This window comes from Motacilla alba, chromosome 1, assembly GCF_015832195.1.
Source record: "Motacilla alba alba isolate MOTALB_02 chromosome 1, Motacilla_alba_V1.0_pri, whole genome shotgun sequence".
NCBI lineage: Eukaryota > Metazoa > Chordata > Aves > Passeriformes > Motacillidae > Motacilla > Motacilla alba.
Genome location: NC_052016.1, coordinates 76,880,733 through 76,899,687, shown reverse-complemented (window position 1 = coordinate 76,899,687; position 18,955 = coordinate 76,880,733). Strand labels below are relative to the sequence as shown.

The 18,955-nt window shown below is 34.9% G+C and overlaps 1 protein-coding gene across 3 annotated transcripts in view; it reads left to right on the top strand.

Moving 5' to 3' along the window:
* Nucleotides 1-13,034, top strand: part of RBM26 (RNA binding motif protein 26) — a 50,616-nt gene extending 37,582 nt beyond the window's left edge. For all 3 annotated transcript variants that reach the window (XM_038130226.1, XM_038130232.1, XM_038130218.1), the window contains 5 exons: nt 1,405-1,509; nt 4,012-4,221; nt 5,935-6,021; nt 8,832-8,945; nt 12,213-13,034. In XM_038130226.1, the coding sequence (XP_037986154.1) occupies nt 1,405-1,509; nt 4,012-4,221; nt 5,935-6,021; nt 8,832-8,945; nt 12,213-12,302 (606 nt within the window). In that variant the 3' untranslated portion in view covers nt 12,303-13,034. The remainder of the gene's footprint in view (nt 1-1,404; nt 1,510-4,011; nt 4,222-5,934; nt 6,022-8,831; nt 8,946-12,212) is intronic.
* The last annotated feature ends 5,921 nt before the right edge of the window (nt 13,035-18,955 follow it).

The following is an 18,955-nucleotide window of genomic DNA, read 5'->3' as shown; positions in this document are numbered from 1 at the left end:
GATGGTGAAGATATGGAAGATGAGGCTCACAGGACTGTGCCATTGTCTTCACCTACTTTTGCTTCTTCCAATTCATTCAGATTACAAAAGACTTTTCCTTCTTAAGTGAGAAATCTTTGCTGCCTCTTGGTGTATCCTAGAGGAGGTATTTTCTTCTTCGGACTTGGCACAGTTCTGTAAGAAGGAAGTCTTCATTAAACTAACAATAAACCTCAAAAATTTTCATTACACCAGTGTCACTGGCTACTCTGTGGCTGCTAACTGCTGGTCATCATTAAATTTCAGAAGCGCTTCTTTTGTCATGTCATTGATGTATTGCAGCACAGTGGGATTTCAGAGACACTGGTTCCAATTTTGAAAATTTGGAAAGCCATTATACAGATAATGGACTTTTTCATCTGGTTGCAGTAGATAATTAAATGGGGGTGGATTGACTTGAGGTTGAAGTTGCCAGTTGAATAATCTAGGTTGGTTTTTTTCTTCTAAGGATTCCAGGAAAAAAATCAAAAATATCACCTTTATTTATCAGTGGTGATGCTTGGTTTCCAACTGTCACAAGCACGAAACCTTAATCTCATGAAATCCAGCCTTTGCAAAGATTACATGCTGGTGTTTTGAATCAACATGTGTGAATGTAAAATGTTTCACAATGCTGTGTAGCTTTTTTTTATAGTTATCCTTCATTTGTGATGTCACTGAAATGTTTGGATCCTGCTTCTTCCATTAGAAAAGTTTCACTTTGGATCAGAACTTTCAAATTAATTAATTAATTAATTTCACAGTCACATAAATCTTTCCCTGCACCTCAGTGGTTGCAATGAACATGTCCTAATTGGGGTTCAGAGATACCTTTCTGTTTCATGTATATTTTCTGAACCTCAATAATTGTTTTAAGGTACTGCGTCCTGGTAATAACTTTGAGTGTTCCAGAGACCAGTCTTTCGTTAGCAAAGGTCTTGTTACTTCCTGTGTTTTTTCACTGTGGTCTGAACAGAACTACCATATTTGTGCTTTTGCATTATGACATTGTAATAAACTTAGATGCTTTTTCTCAGTACTGATCATAGATTTTGTATTCATTCATAGCTGTACTGCCTTTTTCATCCTTTTTTAGTTCATCTCATACCATAACATCTTGAATTTTTATTGTATGCATCTTTAGAAAAAAAATTCCATTAGCTTTGGCTTTGCTTGGTAGTCTAAAAGGTTTGACATCACAAAGCTCAGATGGAAGTTTTACCTTGCCATGAAGGTTCCTAAGCTTGTGCTTTGTTGGTTTTTGGAGGTGGAAAACCAGTGTAATAAGCAGTATACCTGCAAAGTTACAGCTTTTTGTTGAACAGTTGTTACCTTAATATGGAATGTGAACTGTAGAACTAATAATTTACCTTAACAATTTCTTAGATGCAGAAGGAGTTACTAGATACTGAACTGGATTTATACAAGAAGATGCAAGCTGGAGAGGAAGTTACTGAATTAAGACGAAAATATACAGAGCTGCAGCTGGAAGTATGTTTGTGTCTTCTTTTGTAGCAATTAACTTTTAATCAAATATTTTCCTTTATGTTTATTAGCCTGCGTATTGTATCATGAACTATTTTTTATTCAGAGTGCACTATTAAGTTGCATGTAGATGGAGACATTTAGCAATAATGTTTAAAAAAAACACTTTCTCTACTGCAGTGGTATTTAGAAATAGTAGTGTCTCTAATTGCAATTGCTAATCTGTTTAAATTCTGTAACTATTTAGATATTTTATAGATTTGTGGGTATTAATGCTTTCTTGACAATGTAGAGTGTTTTTAAATTGTTGCCTGAAGGTCATTTTGTGTTTGACACAGAAAAGTTAAGAAATACCGCCTCATCTTTTGTTCCTAAATGTTAGCATCCTTTTAATGGATTAATCAAAAAGCCCAAGGTGCCAAAAGTAATATTATTACAGTGTTGGTTTCAACAGGAAAATTTAACAGAAGCAAATACAGTGTTTGAAGAAAGTATTCAATGTACAGAAACACAATTTATTCTTCAAGTATTTAATATGAAAAAAATTGAGATGGCTGTACAAAATTCATCATATGTGTGTCTAATTTTGAGAAATTATGAATACTGTGGGTGTTATTCTGTGTTATATTGCACTTTCTTGCCTATATAGTTGTGTAATATCTGCTTGAATCACTTGATAATCTTGCTTCTTTTTCCTGTTAAGCAGGACTGCTGTGTCCCTTAAATCGCTCTTGTCTTAGTGAAGTTTGGTCATGTCTTACGTATTGCTGCATATGAATACAGCGCACATATGTGTGGCCAAGTTGCATTGAATCCTTACTTTAAAACTAAGTTGTTATGCAGCTTTGGTAATTGTGAAAATAATTTTGCTAATAAATCAAGACAATTGAATAGAGATGATATAAAAGCTTATGTTAACAGTATATTTTCTGATGGTGAGTAATACTATACAAGTGTACTTAAAGCTTGCTTATAAATTCTGCATCTCAGAAAATAAGTGAATTGAATGACACGTAAAATAGGAAAAGTGCACATTTAAGATAAAGTTACATCATAGCTGAGTGCACTAATCCTGCTCCATCTCTAAGTCTGTTTGTATTTTGTGTTAGATAAAAAAGAGCTGTTTCATGACAGTAATATTTAAATGAATTTTCTGAAGCCTTTAGCAAATACCAAGAGAAGTAGATGGGAAAAAACAGGGTCATCAGTAATGCACACTTACGTTTCAGAGAACAGCATGAAATACATCCCTTGCACAGATTACAAGAGGGAAATGGGGTTATTTTCCCTTGATGTTTGTTTGATTCTTTAGTATTCTTAAAAATTCTTTTAAAAATTTTTATTTACACATTGAGCTTGTGACTTTGACTCCCACAATATTTAATGTGTTGTTTCTTTGACTCATAACCTGTTTTTCTGTTCCAGGTGACCCTGACTTTACTGAAAGAAAATCAAATAGTTTACAGCTTGTTTGTTGACTCAGCATGCCCTGAATTACTCATTTAAACATTTTAAAATCCTTAAAAAACCCCAAACAAAGAACAAAACTGAAGAAACCCAAACGCCTCAGGATTATGTTTATAAAAAACTGAAAAGCAAACTAGACACTATTGTAAAATTATCTGAATAATTTAATGAATAAAGCCATAAGAAAATGATCTCATGAGTGGCACCACTGATGTGGACTGAAGTAGTGCCATCGCTGCTTGAGTTTGTAAACACTCTAGGATTTATTAAAAGTGTGGTGATTTCATTAAACATTTGATTCCTATGGCAGATCTATTTGGGTTCAAAAAGATGTATTTTCTTGCTATAAACATTGAAATTAGATGCCTGAAAGTGGTCTTTCAAAGCTTAAAGTAACTTTTTAAAATTATTTTTTAAATGACTGTCCCTGTCATCAGTCTTCTGATTGTTCTTGAAGAGCATATGCTAGTTCTTTAGAAGGGATACACAGGTACTGTGGAAATGGAAACTTTTGAGTACCTAGAGCCAAGTGTTCATTGAATACTTTGTCCTTGGAGGTTCCCCTTAGAAGCTTTTGTTTCGCATCTCACAATTCTGTGGCCAAAAGCTCTTAAGCTGCAGTAATTCTGGTCAGAATAAAGGTCTTGCCTAAACTTCAGAGACAAACGGACAAAGTAAAGAGACTAAATAAGTAGTTAAACATCATATGAAGACATTTTTATAATGAAACTTCAGTTATGCAGCAGTTGTTTTTTCCTATGAGGAGTTAATCTTCACAGATAAAGGCTCTTTTGATTGCTGGTTCTTGTTTCTTATTTCTGTACTATTCTTGGTCTGGTAATAATTGACCTTTAGATAATTAGCTTTTGAATGTTACTTAAATGTTCACCTTCTGTTGTTTTAAGACTTGCACACTGCCCTTTCTGGGGCTTTATTGGAGATGTCTTTTTAGGAAACATGAGAATATGTGTTTGTTAATTCTGTCTAAATATGTAGATTGTGAATTTTAATCTATCAATGTGTTATGTGTAAACGCCTTAGGCTGCCAAGCGAGGGATTCTCTCTTCAGTTCGCGGCAGAGGGGTTCACGCGAGAGGCCGGGGCGCATCGCGGAGCAGAGGCAGAGGAATACGGGGCCGGGGGAGAGGCAGAGGAGTTCCTGTGCATGCGGTGGTGGATCATCGGCCCAGGGCACTGGAGATCTCCGCCTTCACTGAAAGTGACAGAGAAGATCTTCTGCCTCATTTTGCGGTATGTCACAATTGCACTCTTTTTTTCCCCTTGGAATAACATCCTTCCATTGAATGACTTGTTTTCTTCTGATTCAGTTCATCTGGAAATATTATGTAGGAATGAATCTTTAGCATGATATGCAGAGGAAGCATTAGGAAAAGGTAAAACAGGAAAAATACACTATTGTTTGAACTAGTTATAGCTATAATCACATAGCATTTACAAGGCTTTGTTTTTTTCCTTACAAAAACAAACGGCTTTTTATATTTATTTGTTCAGGACAAATGTATTTTTTTTTTACAATTTTTTAGGTACAAAAAGATAAAATAACTGAAGGGATGGTGAGAACAAAGGTTGATTTATTACCAAACTTTCAGTACCTGAAGTCAATCTGTCTTTGTTGAAGTACATTAACAAGTGCTTAAGAAAAATTTTCTTCAAACACTTTCAGTGCTTTTGCCCAACTTTCTGAATTTAAGAGTCAGAGTGAAAATTGTGTACATCTTGAAAAGGCATCCAAACATTTCTGTCTAATCATATACTTAAGCTTAAGAAGTCAGATATTTTTCTACTTTTTTTTTTATTTTCAGTCGAAAAAATGATCAACTGACATACGTAATTTTTTAGCAGTTTTTTCTTTGCAAATATAATAGTGAAAAATCAACATAAATTTATAAAACCACTTATCCTCCAATTAAAAAAAACAGTACAATAAAAGCAATTTTTTAAAATAAATGCTAAGAATATCGTATGAATTTCCATCTGTGCAACCCTCCTTTTTATTTGTTTAGGGTTTTTTCCCCCAACATTTAATTGCAGTTAAATTGCAGGTCCTCTCTGAAGGGGGAAGTCCAGGAGCCAGTTAGTCCACTAAATTCTACTACAGTCAGTGTACTTAATATTTCCTATCATGTAGTCATGCAAGAAGCTTTAGAAAAAAAATCAAACAGGACTTGTCTCTCTTTTTACAGGAAACTTAACTATATTTAACAAGCCAAAATATTAATCAAAAAGAACCTTAACATGAACCAATAACAGTACATGAACCAATACAATTCCATTCACAGTGTTAGTAGGATTACACTGAGGAAAAAAAAATAATTAATTTTGCAGGTTGCAAGTTTGCTGTTTTAAACTTGCTTCAAATTCCATTGGAAATGCTCTGAGCTGTATTGCTGGTTTTGTGATGTGATACCAAAACCCTCTGCACATGAGCAGTGCAGTCCACTTGCGCAGATGCAGTTTTTTGTTGGTCTTTGCAGCTTACAGTGATGGCGGCATCAAAGGTACCAGTACCATCGTGGCCATTACAGGAATAGATTAAGTCATGTTACTAACATGCTGAAAGTTAAGTTTTCAAACTTTTTCTGCAGCTCCTGTAGAAATATTTCTGTGGAAGAGTTTCATAATAGGCTAATGTAATTATTTCAAGATCCCTTCTTTCTAATCAGAAGAGAACTACTGAAGCAGAACAGCCTATTTGTATAATAGTTTTACCTCATACCTCTAGGAATTGGGAAATCCAGAGATGAGAGCACTTTGGTTTAGAAGTGCAAGTACGAGTAACTGTATTCTTGGCTAGGACTAGTACTCTGGCATTAAGACTGTGAAGTATACACTGTTCTAGTTTTCTACTTTTTTTTTTAGTGACATTTTATTTAGGACTGCATTTTTAGGGGTGGGAGAACTATTTTACTAAACTTTTTTTTTTGTTTCTTTATTTATCAAAAGCAATATGGTGAAATTGAAGATTGCCAGATAGATGACTCTTCTCTCCATGCGGTGATTACTTTTAAAACGAGAGCAGAAGCTGAAGCTGTGAGTATAGTCTTTCTTGGAAATACACTGCAGCATTCAAATACTTTCATTTTATGTTACACTTCTGTATTTGATTAAATGTAATACTGTTAACTATTTTAAAACTATTGACACAAAAGTGTAAATTGAACAAAAATGTGAGAACTGTATGGTACTGAAATACTTAAGAAATTAAGTTTATAGGAAAGTGAGGTGCGGGATGTAAGAGGGAAATTGAGATAAACACTTAGGAATTGATATTTAGATGTCTTGGTTTATCATCATTTAGTTGCCCGTTTTTTTCACCTGAAGACTTGGTACCCTCATAGTCTACTTGGAATTTCACTGACATCCTGCAGAGTCAGCCTATATATTTACTAGGGGATCAGTTTGGTTTACCTTTGTCTGAAAACCAGTTGAAGTGTAAATGGGATTTGATCTGATTCTTTTTTCCCCCCTTTTAAGCATATTTTTAGAAATTTATGGAATTACAGAATCATAGAGTTGCAGAAGTAACTTTTAGAAACTAAAATCCAGAGTTGACTTACGTTATAATTCAGTATCATTACATACGGATCATTAGAACTTAATACATTTGGCTCAGCAGGTCTCCTGCCTTACTTGGTCCATGGTATAGGCGTATAATATAGGTATATTATGTGGTCATGAACAAATTAATGATCAGAGTTGTCCTACAAATGATTTTTTTTTTCCTTTAAAATCCTTGTGTCCCTGTTGGGATGGAGTATTCCTGAAAATAGTAGGGACTACAGAAAGAGTGGATTCGTATTTGCAGTATGGTTGTATGGAAAGATTTCAGTTTATGTTTATATTTTGCACAAATTTTATCTTGTGGAGTTTACCTGAACACAGTTTTCATACCTGGCCAGACTATTCTCTTGTTAATCTTGAGACACCAGTGAGGTGATTAACAGAAAAAAACCCTGCTATTTACAATGCACATTAACCACTGGGACGATAGTTTTGAACACTTAGAGTATCATTTATGGTTGGATATCTTGAAATCCATGTGCCAAAGATGTTTTACAAAAACACAGAATTCTGTTTTGTTTGTGAATCTCTTAGCTATAGGAATGATGAGCCTAACTGTATGGAGATAGTATTTATTCTGTAAAAAAGGAGGTACAGTTAATGGTACATGGTGTATACTGACTGACAGGGGAAAACCAGTATTGTACAGCTGTACTGAAGGAACACAGTTCAACAGTGGACAAAAGTTCTGTTCAAAGATAAAAGCTGCTGTAATTAGTATATTCATAGATGAATTTAATTAAAGTTGGGATTTTAGTTCTGGTGCTTCCTGGTATATGGGAAAACGTCGTTTTGCAGTTTCATATTCTTTGACATTGTAGTATACGTAAGAAATACTCTTTAAGTGTGGAGAGAAAGTTCTGCTTCCCTGAAAAGAAAAATAGGTCACCTAGAACAATAATCTGTTTTTGTGGACTATCCAAATAAAGTCTTTACTTCTCCCAGATGGAGTATGATTCAGTGCAAGGATCAGGACTCATGATCAGTGTTTGAGATGTCCATGTTTTAGTGAGCATTAAAACATTTAATTGCCAACTTTGTGTTTGACTAGACTTTGTGTCTAATTTCACTTTCATTTTTAAATGAAGATTTTATGAAAACTGGATTCAGTCAAATCTCAGAAAATTTGTATTTCCTTAAGATATTCTTACATATTAAATGTATTTCCATTGGAATGTCTGTGTTTACAAATAAAGCATTAAGGTTGGCAATTTGAGAAGTTGTAGAAGGTAATCATTAAAAACCTCTGCTGGGGCAAATTGTGAAGGAAATACAGCTAATATTTTACCTTCTTAAATGAAAATAGGCCTCGACTTTATGATCATGTATGTTCTAGCCTGGAAGGAAGAGGAAGATTCCCCGTTGTAAAATGTTGCATTTTTATGTAGTAGTAATTTCTTCCAAAGATTACAAGTTATTTCTGGACCTAAATGTCACTTATAAGTACTTTTAAAAATTCTAGTTGTGTGACATTGTGATGAGACCATGGACAAAAAGCTCCCGAGCTGCATTTTAATAAGCATAGAATCTTTTAAATTTATCATAAATTTATATGTACAGATTTAAAATTTATACCTGGGGACTTTAATATCACACAATTCATGTTCAGATGTCATTGAACATGTAATTGTTTCTACATTTCACATTATGCTGTACTTTGAGATTGTACTATAAATCTTTTGTGACCATGACGGTTATTTCGGAATGTTGCTAACGCTGATTTATGCTCCTTCATGTTACTTTAATTTGAACATACTATTTCTAAAGCAGCCACTTAATGCAGCTGGTATTTAGAAAGACATGAATATCCCATAAGTTAAAAATTTTTACATTTCAATTACAACAGCTTTACAGGAAGTGGAACATTTTCCAGTAGATTAAATTGTAATCACAAAGGGGCTTTTTCCAGTTGTTTGGTTGTTGGGTTTTTAAAAATATGTTAAATCATTTGGAGGGATGTCTTACTTCTTCCAGTAGGTTATGCATTAACAGTTTTGTGTCTGTCTTTGAAAGGTGAGGAACCCAGCAAAATAATACTTAAAAACCAGGAAGGTGTTGGTTCAGTATGTTACCCACATTACCAACTGATTTATGGTTTTCCAAGCTTATTTTCTTCTGAGTGTATTTTCATCATTTTCCTCAAAGGATGTATGAATTGCATGTGCAGTGAATGAAGTTGTTTCATTTAACCTAGTAACAGTACTTCAATATGAATGTGTTGAAACTTAGACTTTCTTTTGTAAAGTCATGTGTAACTAAGGGAGTTAAACTTGTTTTAGGCTGCAATTCATGGATCTCGTTTCAAAGGACAAGAACTGAAGTTGGCATGGAACAAGCCTGCTACCAGTATGTCAGCCGTTGAAACAGAAGAAGCTGAACCTGATGAAGAAGAAGTAAGCTTGCTTTTTCTTTATTTTTTATTTTAATTTTTCTTTTTTAAGATGAAATAATACAGCTTTTTCAGAAAGAAGATTTATCTGTGGATTCATACTTGTCTTTTTTAATCTAACTCACATTTTCATATCAGAAAGTAGATTTCTGTATATTTCGTGGGATTAAGGGTGTTGGAAGTCTAGATACTTTGCTTTTGCTTGCAGAAATACTTCATTTCTTACATAACAAAAAACTTAAGAGGATATATCTAGAAAATGGAAGGCACAGGTTTGAACTTGCATGAGAGAGATTGATGATTTTGTCCAAAACATGGGTTTGTGCCATCTGCTTTTGGCACTCATTTCTTAGAGGATCATATTTTTGACTCTAATTCTCCTTTATGGATATGGCTCAGAGGATACACGTGAAGGAGTAATTCAGAGCATTTTCTGACTTCACTCAAACATCTAAAGTACCTTTGCTGAGTGTTAATCTTCATCATCGTCCATAAGAGATACTAAAGCCTTGTCCAAATAATCCGTATTGGTTAATGTGGGAATAGTTGGGCAATATGTATTGATGCAATCTAATTCATTACACTCAAAATACCTATGCTTGTGAATTCAGAAGAATAAATGTCACCTGAGGATAAAGTCAAGCAATCATTTTCCAAATTTATTTACTGACAATTAACTGTATCCACATAATTGGCATAGAAAAGTTGTAGTGGAAGTGCACCTTGACTTACGCGATGACAATAATTTGTCCGCATCTTTTTCCTGTGGCATTTTGGTTGATCTACCACAGAAGCAGCTTCACAAGTTTGCTTTGATAGAACCAAATTTGGTGAGTTTTCTTACATTGGTGGTGTTCACTTCTTGTTTTATTCCTGAAGAAAGCCACTTTGTCTGCTGGCTTCCTGTCTCCAAAAATGCTGATTCGTTTTTTGTGTGCCAGTTGAAGATAGGTACCTCTCATATTAGACATTTGTACATTCTAGTTTACTGAGTGCTACTTTCCTCATGTACACAAGCCTCAAGCATTGTCACATGGTCATGAGCTGTGAGTGAACAAGAGACTATATTATGGAATCTTCAGAGCATCTTAGGTATTTTGTCACATCTCCTTCAGGGAAGTAATGTCTTGGAAGTTCAACAGCAGTGTGTTGATGCAAGGAGTCTGCATTTTTGGGAGGTCTCCTTGAGTAGCCGCTGAGACTTTTTGTGTAGTGAAGGAAAGGCATGCAGGGGTAGGCAAACATTTCAGCAGAGTAAAGTAAGGAATGTACAGATTCATTGGTAGGAGAACTACAGAGAGATCTGTCTTTTAACTGACTTAGCTAATTATTCTTGTGGAAAACACCTAAGAGTTGAACTTGGATCAAAACTCTTAGCTGTTCATGGGTTTTGTCTGCTTGCTACTTACCTAATTTGTTTTATAGCAACAGTTGTAAGCACATTAAAAAGTTTTTCTTCAGTATTCCATATCTATAATGCCATGTTAGTTCAGCTGAGTACTATGCTAGAGAAGGTAGGTAGCAGGCTTAAGACTTGAATGAAAGTGAGTACTTTGTCTCAAAAAAAGAAAAAAAAACTATGTAATTCAGCTGAGTGAGATTCTTAATAATGAAACAGGGTTCCCAGTCTATTATGTAAATAAGAGGAAAGTCTTTTGGACTTGAGCAGTTTAGAAAATCCCTGGTGAGTAGGCAGCTAATTGGTCTTCCTAGATGCTTGTGTTCTACACCTGGGTGCCTAACAAAAGAGTTGACTCTGCTGAGTCAACAGTTGATCCCTAAGAAGAGTATAGAATGTGTAACTAGACATAAGCTTTTAATCATCAGGGATTTGCAGTTGGGGAACCTCTTGAGTCAGAGATGTTGTGTCTTTGTAGTTAAAGGGCCTTGACATGTGTTTATTGTATTAATTTAGCTGGTTTCATTAGAATCTGAATAACATCTGTCATGTCCTGTAACAAGGAATGCCAGTGTTCATCTATATCTACCCTGAATAAGTATTATTGTATTGGATCTGCTACATATATATTCTCTCTTCACTTTCTTAAAGATACTTGATATGCAGGGGCACTGTCATAGTTCCCCTCAGTTATTTTATCTCCCCGTAGTTGCTCCCCTGTATGGAAGCCTGGCTTTTCGATCATCTCTGCTACCACTCAGTCTTGTGCTCTATAGAGTTCTGCACTGTGCACTGCCCAGGACTACTCCTCTGTGACTGTTGCAGGGTTGTATTTTAGCTCACTGAACATCAGGGAATACCAGGAAAGAATCTAAGTCCTCAGAAAGCTTCTGTGTTTTAGTCAGGGTCAGACTATGCAGGCATGCATTGGTAGACAGGTCAGGTGTCAACAGAGCTCCTTTTGAAACTGCTTTCCATATGCAAGAGTAATGAAGATAGTAGTTTCTCCCTCTTGTAAAAGAGCCTGCTGGGAATAGAGAATGCTTAGTTCCAGGATTTCTTCAGCCTACAGCCTCTTCTCTCTCAGAAGACTTCATAATTTTGCAAATCAACCTTCACACCTCTTGCTGAATTTGGAAATACTGTAGCAAAAAACCTACAATTCCTTAGACACAAAGAAAAAGCAAGAAAGAGCATAGCAGCTATGTAACAGCTGGGCAGTTTTGCTAGGGAAAGGCATCTCCTTGTGTTTTAGTCATTTCTTTAGCTATGGCAGAGTTTGCTGCGTTAGGTGTGATCGTTAAAAAATTTCCAAGACAGGATAGTTTATATACACCTCTGTGTCTATATGTAGATAGAAATTTAGGCAACTTAACATTCAAAAGCTTTGAAGTCTGTCAAGTTACTATGTTATGGAACAGAATTGAGACTATACTAATACAGTTTGTCTGAATTTCTCTAAATACCTGTCTCCTTGCCTAGTTTAAATTTTTATATTGATTTCAATCTTCATTAAGCTGTCAAAATCAAAAAATCCCAGATTCAGCTTTTTTGATACTGTAGAACATATGGATTAAGCTCTCGGATGAAAACAGACAAAAAACCATTAGTTTTCAGTATAGCATTTTAAGTTTCATGGGAATATAGTAGCTTGGACATGAATGATATGCTGAATAATCAGAAGAGCTGTTTAAGGATGAGGTGCATATATAACACATACATATCCAGTGTACTTTATTGAAAGCATTAATGTTTACCTATTCACAACCAGATTTTCTTCTGTATTAAAGTGCAAGTGCCAGAGATTTGTATTTTGCCTTTTGATTTTTTTACATTTTTTGATATAATGGTTATCACATTTTTCTCTTGAAGTTTCAGGAAGAATCTTTGGTGGATGACTCACTGCTTCAAGATGATGATGAAGAGGAAGAGGAGAATGAATCTCGTTCATGGAGAAGATGATTCAACTGATCAACGACAATGCTAGAGCTGCACCTGTGTTGCATTAGTATTACCTAATGTACTTCTGCATCTTTGTATTAAAAGGGGTTTTGTGATGAAGTTGGATTCAGATAATAGATTAAAAAACAGCTGGTCAGTTATACATTTTGAGAGATTGATGTTTGAGTTACATTTCAGTAAATGATTGCTAAAGACATCATACTAGGAACATATGCAATGTTTTTATTACATAGTTCTACAGAAAGTTACAGAATTCTTTGGGTTCTTTGTAATTTACTGAATTGGTCAAACACAAATGACCAAAAGTTGTTATAACATAGATAATTTTTGTTCTATTCCAGATACGGAATGAAAATTTGCATTTAAAATCTTTGTGAATGTTTTCAGAATTGAATAGATAACAGTACTAAACTGAAGTCTCTAAAGTTATGTATTCATAATATTGCATAGTAGTATGCTTAGGCTTTACTATGTACTAGCCTTTTGTTGGATTTGTGTACGTATTTTACCTATGGGTTTTAATGATAAAGTGTATGACTGCTTTGCATATAAGTCCTTATGACTTTAAGATGTTAAAAAAAATAAAGAAATGGAATGGTCTTAAAAAAAAAAAAGAAAAAAAAAAAAAAAAGCAATAACCAAAAAAGCTAAGGCAATGGTCCTTCATGATGAAAAAAAAAAAAAAAAAAGAAAAAAAGAGAAAAGACCATTCCAGATGGCAACCCCCACCCCCATGTTCACAAAAGGAGCTTGAATCACTATCACTTACCCTGAAATAATACTGAATATATAAAACAATCTCAATCGTGTTACTACATTATCACATGGTATACTCTTCATAAAAACTTTTGGATGTTTTGAATTTAAAGTGATGCAAGTCAAATCTTAAATAGAATAATACTCTCAACAATAAGGATTTTTTTTATATATCTTGCACTGGACAACTCTAGAAGAAAGTTTGATGCCACAAAAATAACATGGAGTACTGAAGTATAATTTAGAAAAATATGTGAGGAGAATCTGAATACTTAGTAGGTAATAGTCTAAAAATTTGAGTACACAACTAGTGCATTTTTTTATATTCTTGTGTTTTTATGATTACATTTTTTCATTTAAAATGTAACACTTGGAAAATCCTATGTTCACACTATAGCATGTATTCACCATTCAAAAATAGGTGAAATGTTAGTGTACTGTACAGAAAATCGTCATTGGCTCTTTCTAGCTGGTCTTTCTGTCATATGAGGTCTGAAGTTGCTTCTTAGGAAGGGGAACTGCCTACTCTTTTGCAGTAAAGGACCTCTCAGAAAGACTTGGTTTTATTTATTTAGTGGCATTTTGCTGGACTGGTTTCAAAAGGAAACCCATGTTAAGTATCAAATTCTTGGGTTTTGTTTTTTTCTGAAGGGAGTGGGTGGAGTGTTGTTTTGATTTAATATTTCCCCCCCATTCATTAATGGGTGCATCATAAAACCACTGTCTTACTTATCAAATAGATGGATATGCGCCTGTACTGCCAGTCAGTTAAGTGTTAGACTCGATCCTTGGGGGTCCCTTCCAACTTGGAATATTCTGTGATTTTGTGATAGTACTTCAGTTAATAGGGTGTCTTCTTTAGTCCATGTTTTTGTCTTATACTGAAAAGAGGGAGAGAACTGGTACAAGTCATGTCCCTTTTTTTTTTTAATCAATTCCAAAGTAGGAGTGGGGAAAAGTAGAAGTAGAAGCATTCTAGAGAGAAGAGCTCCAGCTGTAGAATTTTGTTTGTGCTTTTCCGTTATTTGAAGGGATTTCAAGAACTGGATCCTGTTTTTTTTTTTTTGTGAGCTTTTTGTTTGGTATTCCCCTCTGTCCTGATGTGTATGCATATCTTGTTGCAAAAAAACATGCACTTAAATTTTTGTACAGTCCTAGTTTCACATTGAAATGTCACAATTGACTGCCATGCTTGTTACACTAAGTTCTAAATTTTGCCGTAAGGAATTGTATTTGGGAAATTGATTTCCTTTTTCACTGAATTTCAGGCAAAATAAAATATTTTAAGAACCTTTTAATCCAGTGCTCTGAATGAGCTGTTCTAATTCACTGAATTAAGTGCAAGCTTTCCTACTTTTTAAATTCATTTAGTGCATTTGAAAGGGGCCAAATTGACAATCCATGATGTGGAGATTTTTTGTGTGTTATGTTACAGAACAGGTACAGCTCAGTAAAACACTGTCCATGCTGCGTAAAGTGTTTGTGTGGCATGCTTTGCTGCTCAAACCTGCCTCTTCACTGCAGTCACTCAACACAAGCTAACGGCAGCTATGAGTGTGTTTTTTACATTGATGCTTCTTACAAATCATCTGAAATTGCTGTATCATATAATTTGAAAACTTGGGTTCCAAGTTTGCCTGCTTGTTTTGAATTCAGCCTGGTAATGCATCCATCCAAGATTCATTTCCTTGAAACTTTGCACCCTGCAAAGGAGGAAACCTTTTAAAATTCTTTTTATCGCCTTCCTTCTGCAAACTTTCTACTGGTGTGTGTTTCGTTCCCTGCTGTTACCTTGTGACATTCTAAATGGTTGAAAAACACCTGGATCAGAATGGCTTGGTTTATTCTCACTTTAAAACCAATCCCAGTCAAAACCAATCTGTGGTTATATGTCATTCAGTATAAGGAAACAGTGTCCCAGTTGCAGTCTGAATGATTCTATACAGATTTCTGTCATTGTCAAATTATTTTCTTTATTTGATTTCTTGTTGGCTTGCTCTGTCTTCCTTGTCTACTCTGCTCTTCCCTCCATCTTTTTGCTGCTACCTTAGCCAATGCTTGTCACTTCAGTCAGATTCTTATTAACATAGCTTACAGTGAAATCTTTTGTCACCTGGAGCAGCATCCTTGTTTCAGTCAACAAACCAAACATCCTGCTGGCTTGGTTTTCCTCAAGACACCTTTTCAAAATTTCCATCGAATAAAAGGTAACATTTAAGAAGGTATTTTATTTTCCACTTGAATGCTAAACAACTTGAGTAAGATGTGAGCTGACATGCAGTTCAATGGCAATATTGTTTAAAACTGCATTTGGTTGAACTAGAAAACACTTGAAGTAAAGAGAATCAGTAATTCAGAATGTATTACAAGCTCTACAAAACAGTAGATTAACAAGAATAAATCTTTGAAACAATGCTTATAGCCAGTACTGTTCATATTTTTCCTTCTCTTAAGACCAGTCATACACTACAGTTGTACACATGCACAAAGGGTAGAGACCTTCAATGAAACACCTCATTGACTCTAATTCAACTTTTTTTTTTATGTTGCAACTAATGAAGATATAGTCAGATTGAATCCTGTATTACTTGTCTTGTATTACAACTAGGACAGTACGTTACAATGAGAAAAATTAAATTTAGAGCAACTGGAACAAATAACAGAAATTTGAGGGGTTTCTGGAAAAACAAGTGAAATTTGAAAAAATTTTATTATTTATCATGCTGTTCTGAGTGGAGCTGTATCTTACTGTATTGGTGTTACAGCACTTGGTTACTTTAAAATGAACCTGTGAAGTCAGACAAAGTAAAAGTTCTTGATCAATATAAAGACAGCAGCTTCATCTTTCTCTGATGAACCAATATAGCTGTAAACTTGTCCTTGGGGATGATGAACCTTTAGTTTTTGTGGACTCTCTAAAGAGGTCAACGTAGACCTTGATAAATGCACTAGTGTGCTTATTACACAGGTACCTAAATATTGCAGTCTTAGAAGTAATTTTTATTTAAATATGCCTCTGCATGTTTTATCCTGAACCATGTTTTAACTCTGAGGACATCAAAAATACAACAAAAATAGACTTCGGTGATTTCAATCTTTATTTGAATTCTGTTGAGATCTCATGGGAACTCTAATGAGAAGGATTTCAAGAACATACCACCTATACCACCCATACCGTCTATTTTTCCTAATAGATAATTATTTTTAAAGTCCTTCTATATGTGTTAACGCTAAAACTTATCTGAATGATTGTACTTTGTTCTTAGTTTGAAGATTAACATTTTTCTCTTCTTCTTGCAGTAAGCTTGTAATCCTGAGACCAGTTGATGTCTTTGAGAATCATCTCATCTGACCCTGTGGTATAGTGTAGTAATTTTGATATTATAGTTTTAATTCTTGAATTCCAATATTTGTTAGCAGAACAGATTAATTCAGTTTCTCACCTCTCTCTGCTGAAGATTGGAATACCATATTTAGCAAATCTGTCTGGTCTAGTTGATGAACTAGATTTTAGTATTTCGTTATGAACAAAAAGAAGAAAAAAGTTTGAGACATATACTCTTCAAAATTTATTTTTCTGAAAAACATCTACAGTAGACGTGTTTGTTTCATTTTGACCTCTTGGATACAGAGAGAGTAGAATAGCTTTTTTACTCTTTTACACTATTTTATTTTTCTGTGTTGCAAATGTACATAGATTTTTTGGTAGTAATTTGATGGGTTAAAATTTTCTTTAAAAAATCAGATCTTCTGATATCATCTAGTGTATACTCTTTATCTGCAAAGAAAAGGGAGAAAAGTAATTGTGTTAGAGTTCCTCCTGACAAGCTGAGAAGATTATTGCAAATCAGAAATATTATTTACAGGCCCCAAAACTTCCAACAGTGCAAATGTTCTTTTCCTAGTTGCTGAAGAATGACTTCTGTTTCTTAAACCGAGTGTTATTTTAAATGCAAGAGGAAAAGAAACAGTAGCTTCTCAAAAATGTTTTTGTGATAGTCTGCAGGCAGACGGGATATGTCCCAGCTCTTAAGGCATATGAACTCTTCTCTAACCAATAATTTGCTCTCTAGGGAAATGACAAAAGTTTCTTGGCTTTTAAAGGTCATAATGCAGGCTAGAATTAAGGAGGAAGTTTTTCACAGAAAGAGTGGTCAAATGCTGGAATCATCTGCCCAGGGTGGTGGTGGAGTCCCCATCCCTGGATGTGTTTAAAAAAAGACTGGATGTGGCACTTGGTGCCATGATCTAGTTGAGGTGTTAGAACATGGGTTGGACTCGATGATCTTAAAGGTCTCTTCCAACCTAGAAATTCTGTGATTCTGTGATAATTTTTTCTTTGTCTTGCACAAAATTTTGTGCAATACAGATTTTTTAGCCAAAGAGAAAAAAAGACTTGGCAAAAATGTGTTTTGATCTATGCGTGTAAGAATCTATATCCTTTTGCTAAAGTTAGGTGCATGTTGCTAGTGCATGTATATTGTAGCTGAGATCTACAGAAGCACAGAAATGCCTTTAGGGTAAAACCCCTCATTTTTATAGAGCTTCCCAGTTCTGCAGAGCTCTGCTGCATAGAAGCCTAGATTAGTGTCCTTTCCATTAAAGTACCTTGTTTTAACATGAAGAAATGTTCTTTCTCTCATTTGCAAACTGTCTTTTTTCTGCTTGGGAAAAAAAAAAATAAAAACCCAAAAAAACCCAAAAACCACTTCTGATTTTGCGGGGGGGGGGGGGGGGTTTGTGGTTTTTGGGGGTTTTTTTGTGGTTTTTTGGGGGTTTTTTTGTGGTTTTTTTTTTTTTTTTTCCCCTTGAGATAAAGCCTTGTATTTTCTCTTTCGGCTGCTAGAGGGCACTATGGCCACACAAGTGAAACAAAAGCTGGGAAGTGTTCCCATTTTAACACTTCAGTGATATTTTTCCTGTTTCAGTTCTCATACTAATATTTGCATTTCTTGCAAAAACCTGTATACATCTCTACTATGTCAGCAGAAATCCTGTGTGTGTGAACTGAAACAAAGTATCTCTCTGGATTTAGGTACCAATGATAAAACATGACTCCAGGTGTTTAAATCTGAATAAAACAGAAGAATGTTTCTGTGTTGCAAGAGGCATGTATCTGTTGCCTTTTCTGCTCTGGGAGTTGAATTAGGTTAGAGAGACTACACTTGAACTTATAGAAAACTTTGGGTAGCTTCATCCTGTTTGTCAAAGCTTTTTGTAAGAATTAATCTCTTAAACATGTGTTTGTGCTCTGGAATAGAGAAAGCTAAAACTTATTGCTGGAAAGTGCAGGTGGACAGAAATGGCACACAACATTGGATTTTCATACAAACTAAAAAGAAATCACCAGCCTAATGTAGTTTGAATAAATTCTACCACTGTAGCCGGTTATATTTGCTTTATGGTAGATTCATCTTAAATACATAAAATAATTACTACTGTAGCTCCTCCAACTGGTGCACTGTAATTTTCAGCTATGATGTGGAATACTTGCTCATCCTTGTACACCCATTCACTGTCTCTTACTGTCTTGCCTGGGTGCACCAGGAAGCTGCTGGTAGCCCATACATTGGAACACTGAGTGTGTAGTGGAGCACTTGGAACTCCCGAGAGTGCAATGCCCATGCACACAAATCATATATAGGCCAACACCATGCAGGACATGTATGTAACTCATTCTCTGTTGTTTTCTATTCCCTTTCAGTCATTAGTGTAATGTCAAAAAGTGCTGAGGCACCACAGATTTTTTACACTCCTCCTAACTCACAAAATCAGCTATGTGGAGATTATAATATGCTCTCCTTTTTTCTTGAAGGGGGCCATTGTATCAGCATCTGTGGATAAACATCACAAAATGCTGCAAGACTTCCACAGAGTCAGTGTCTTTGAATTCACCT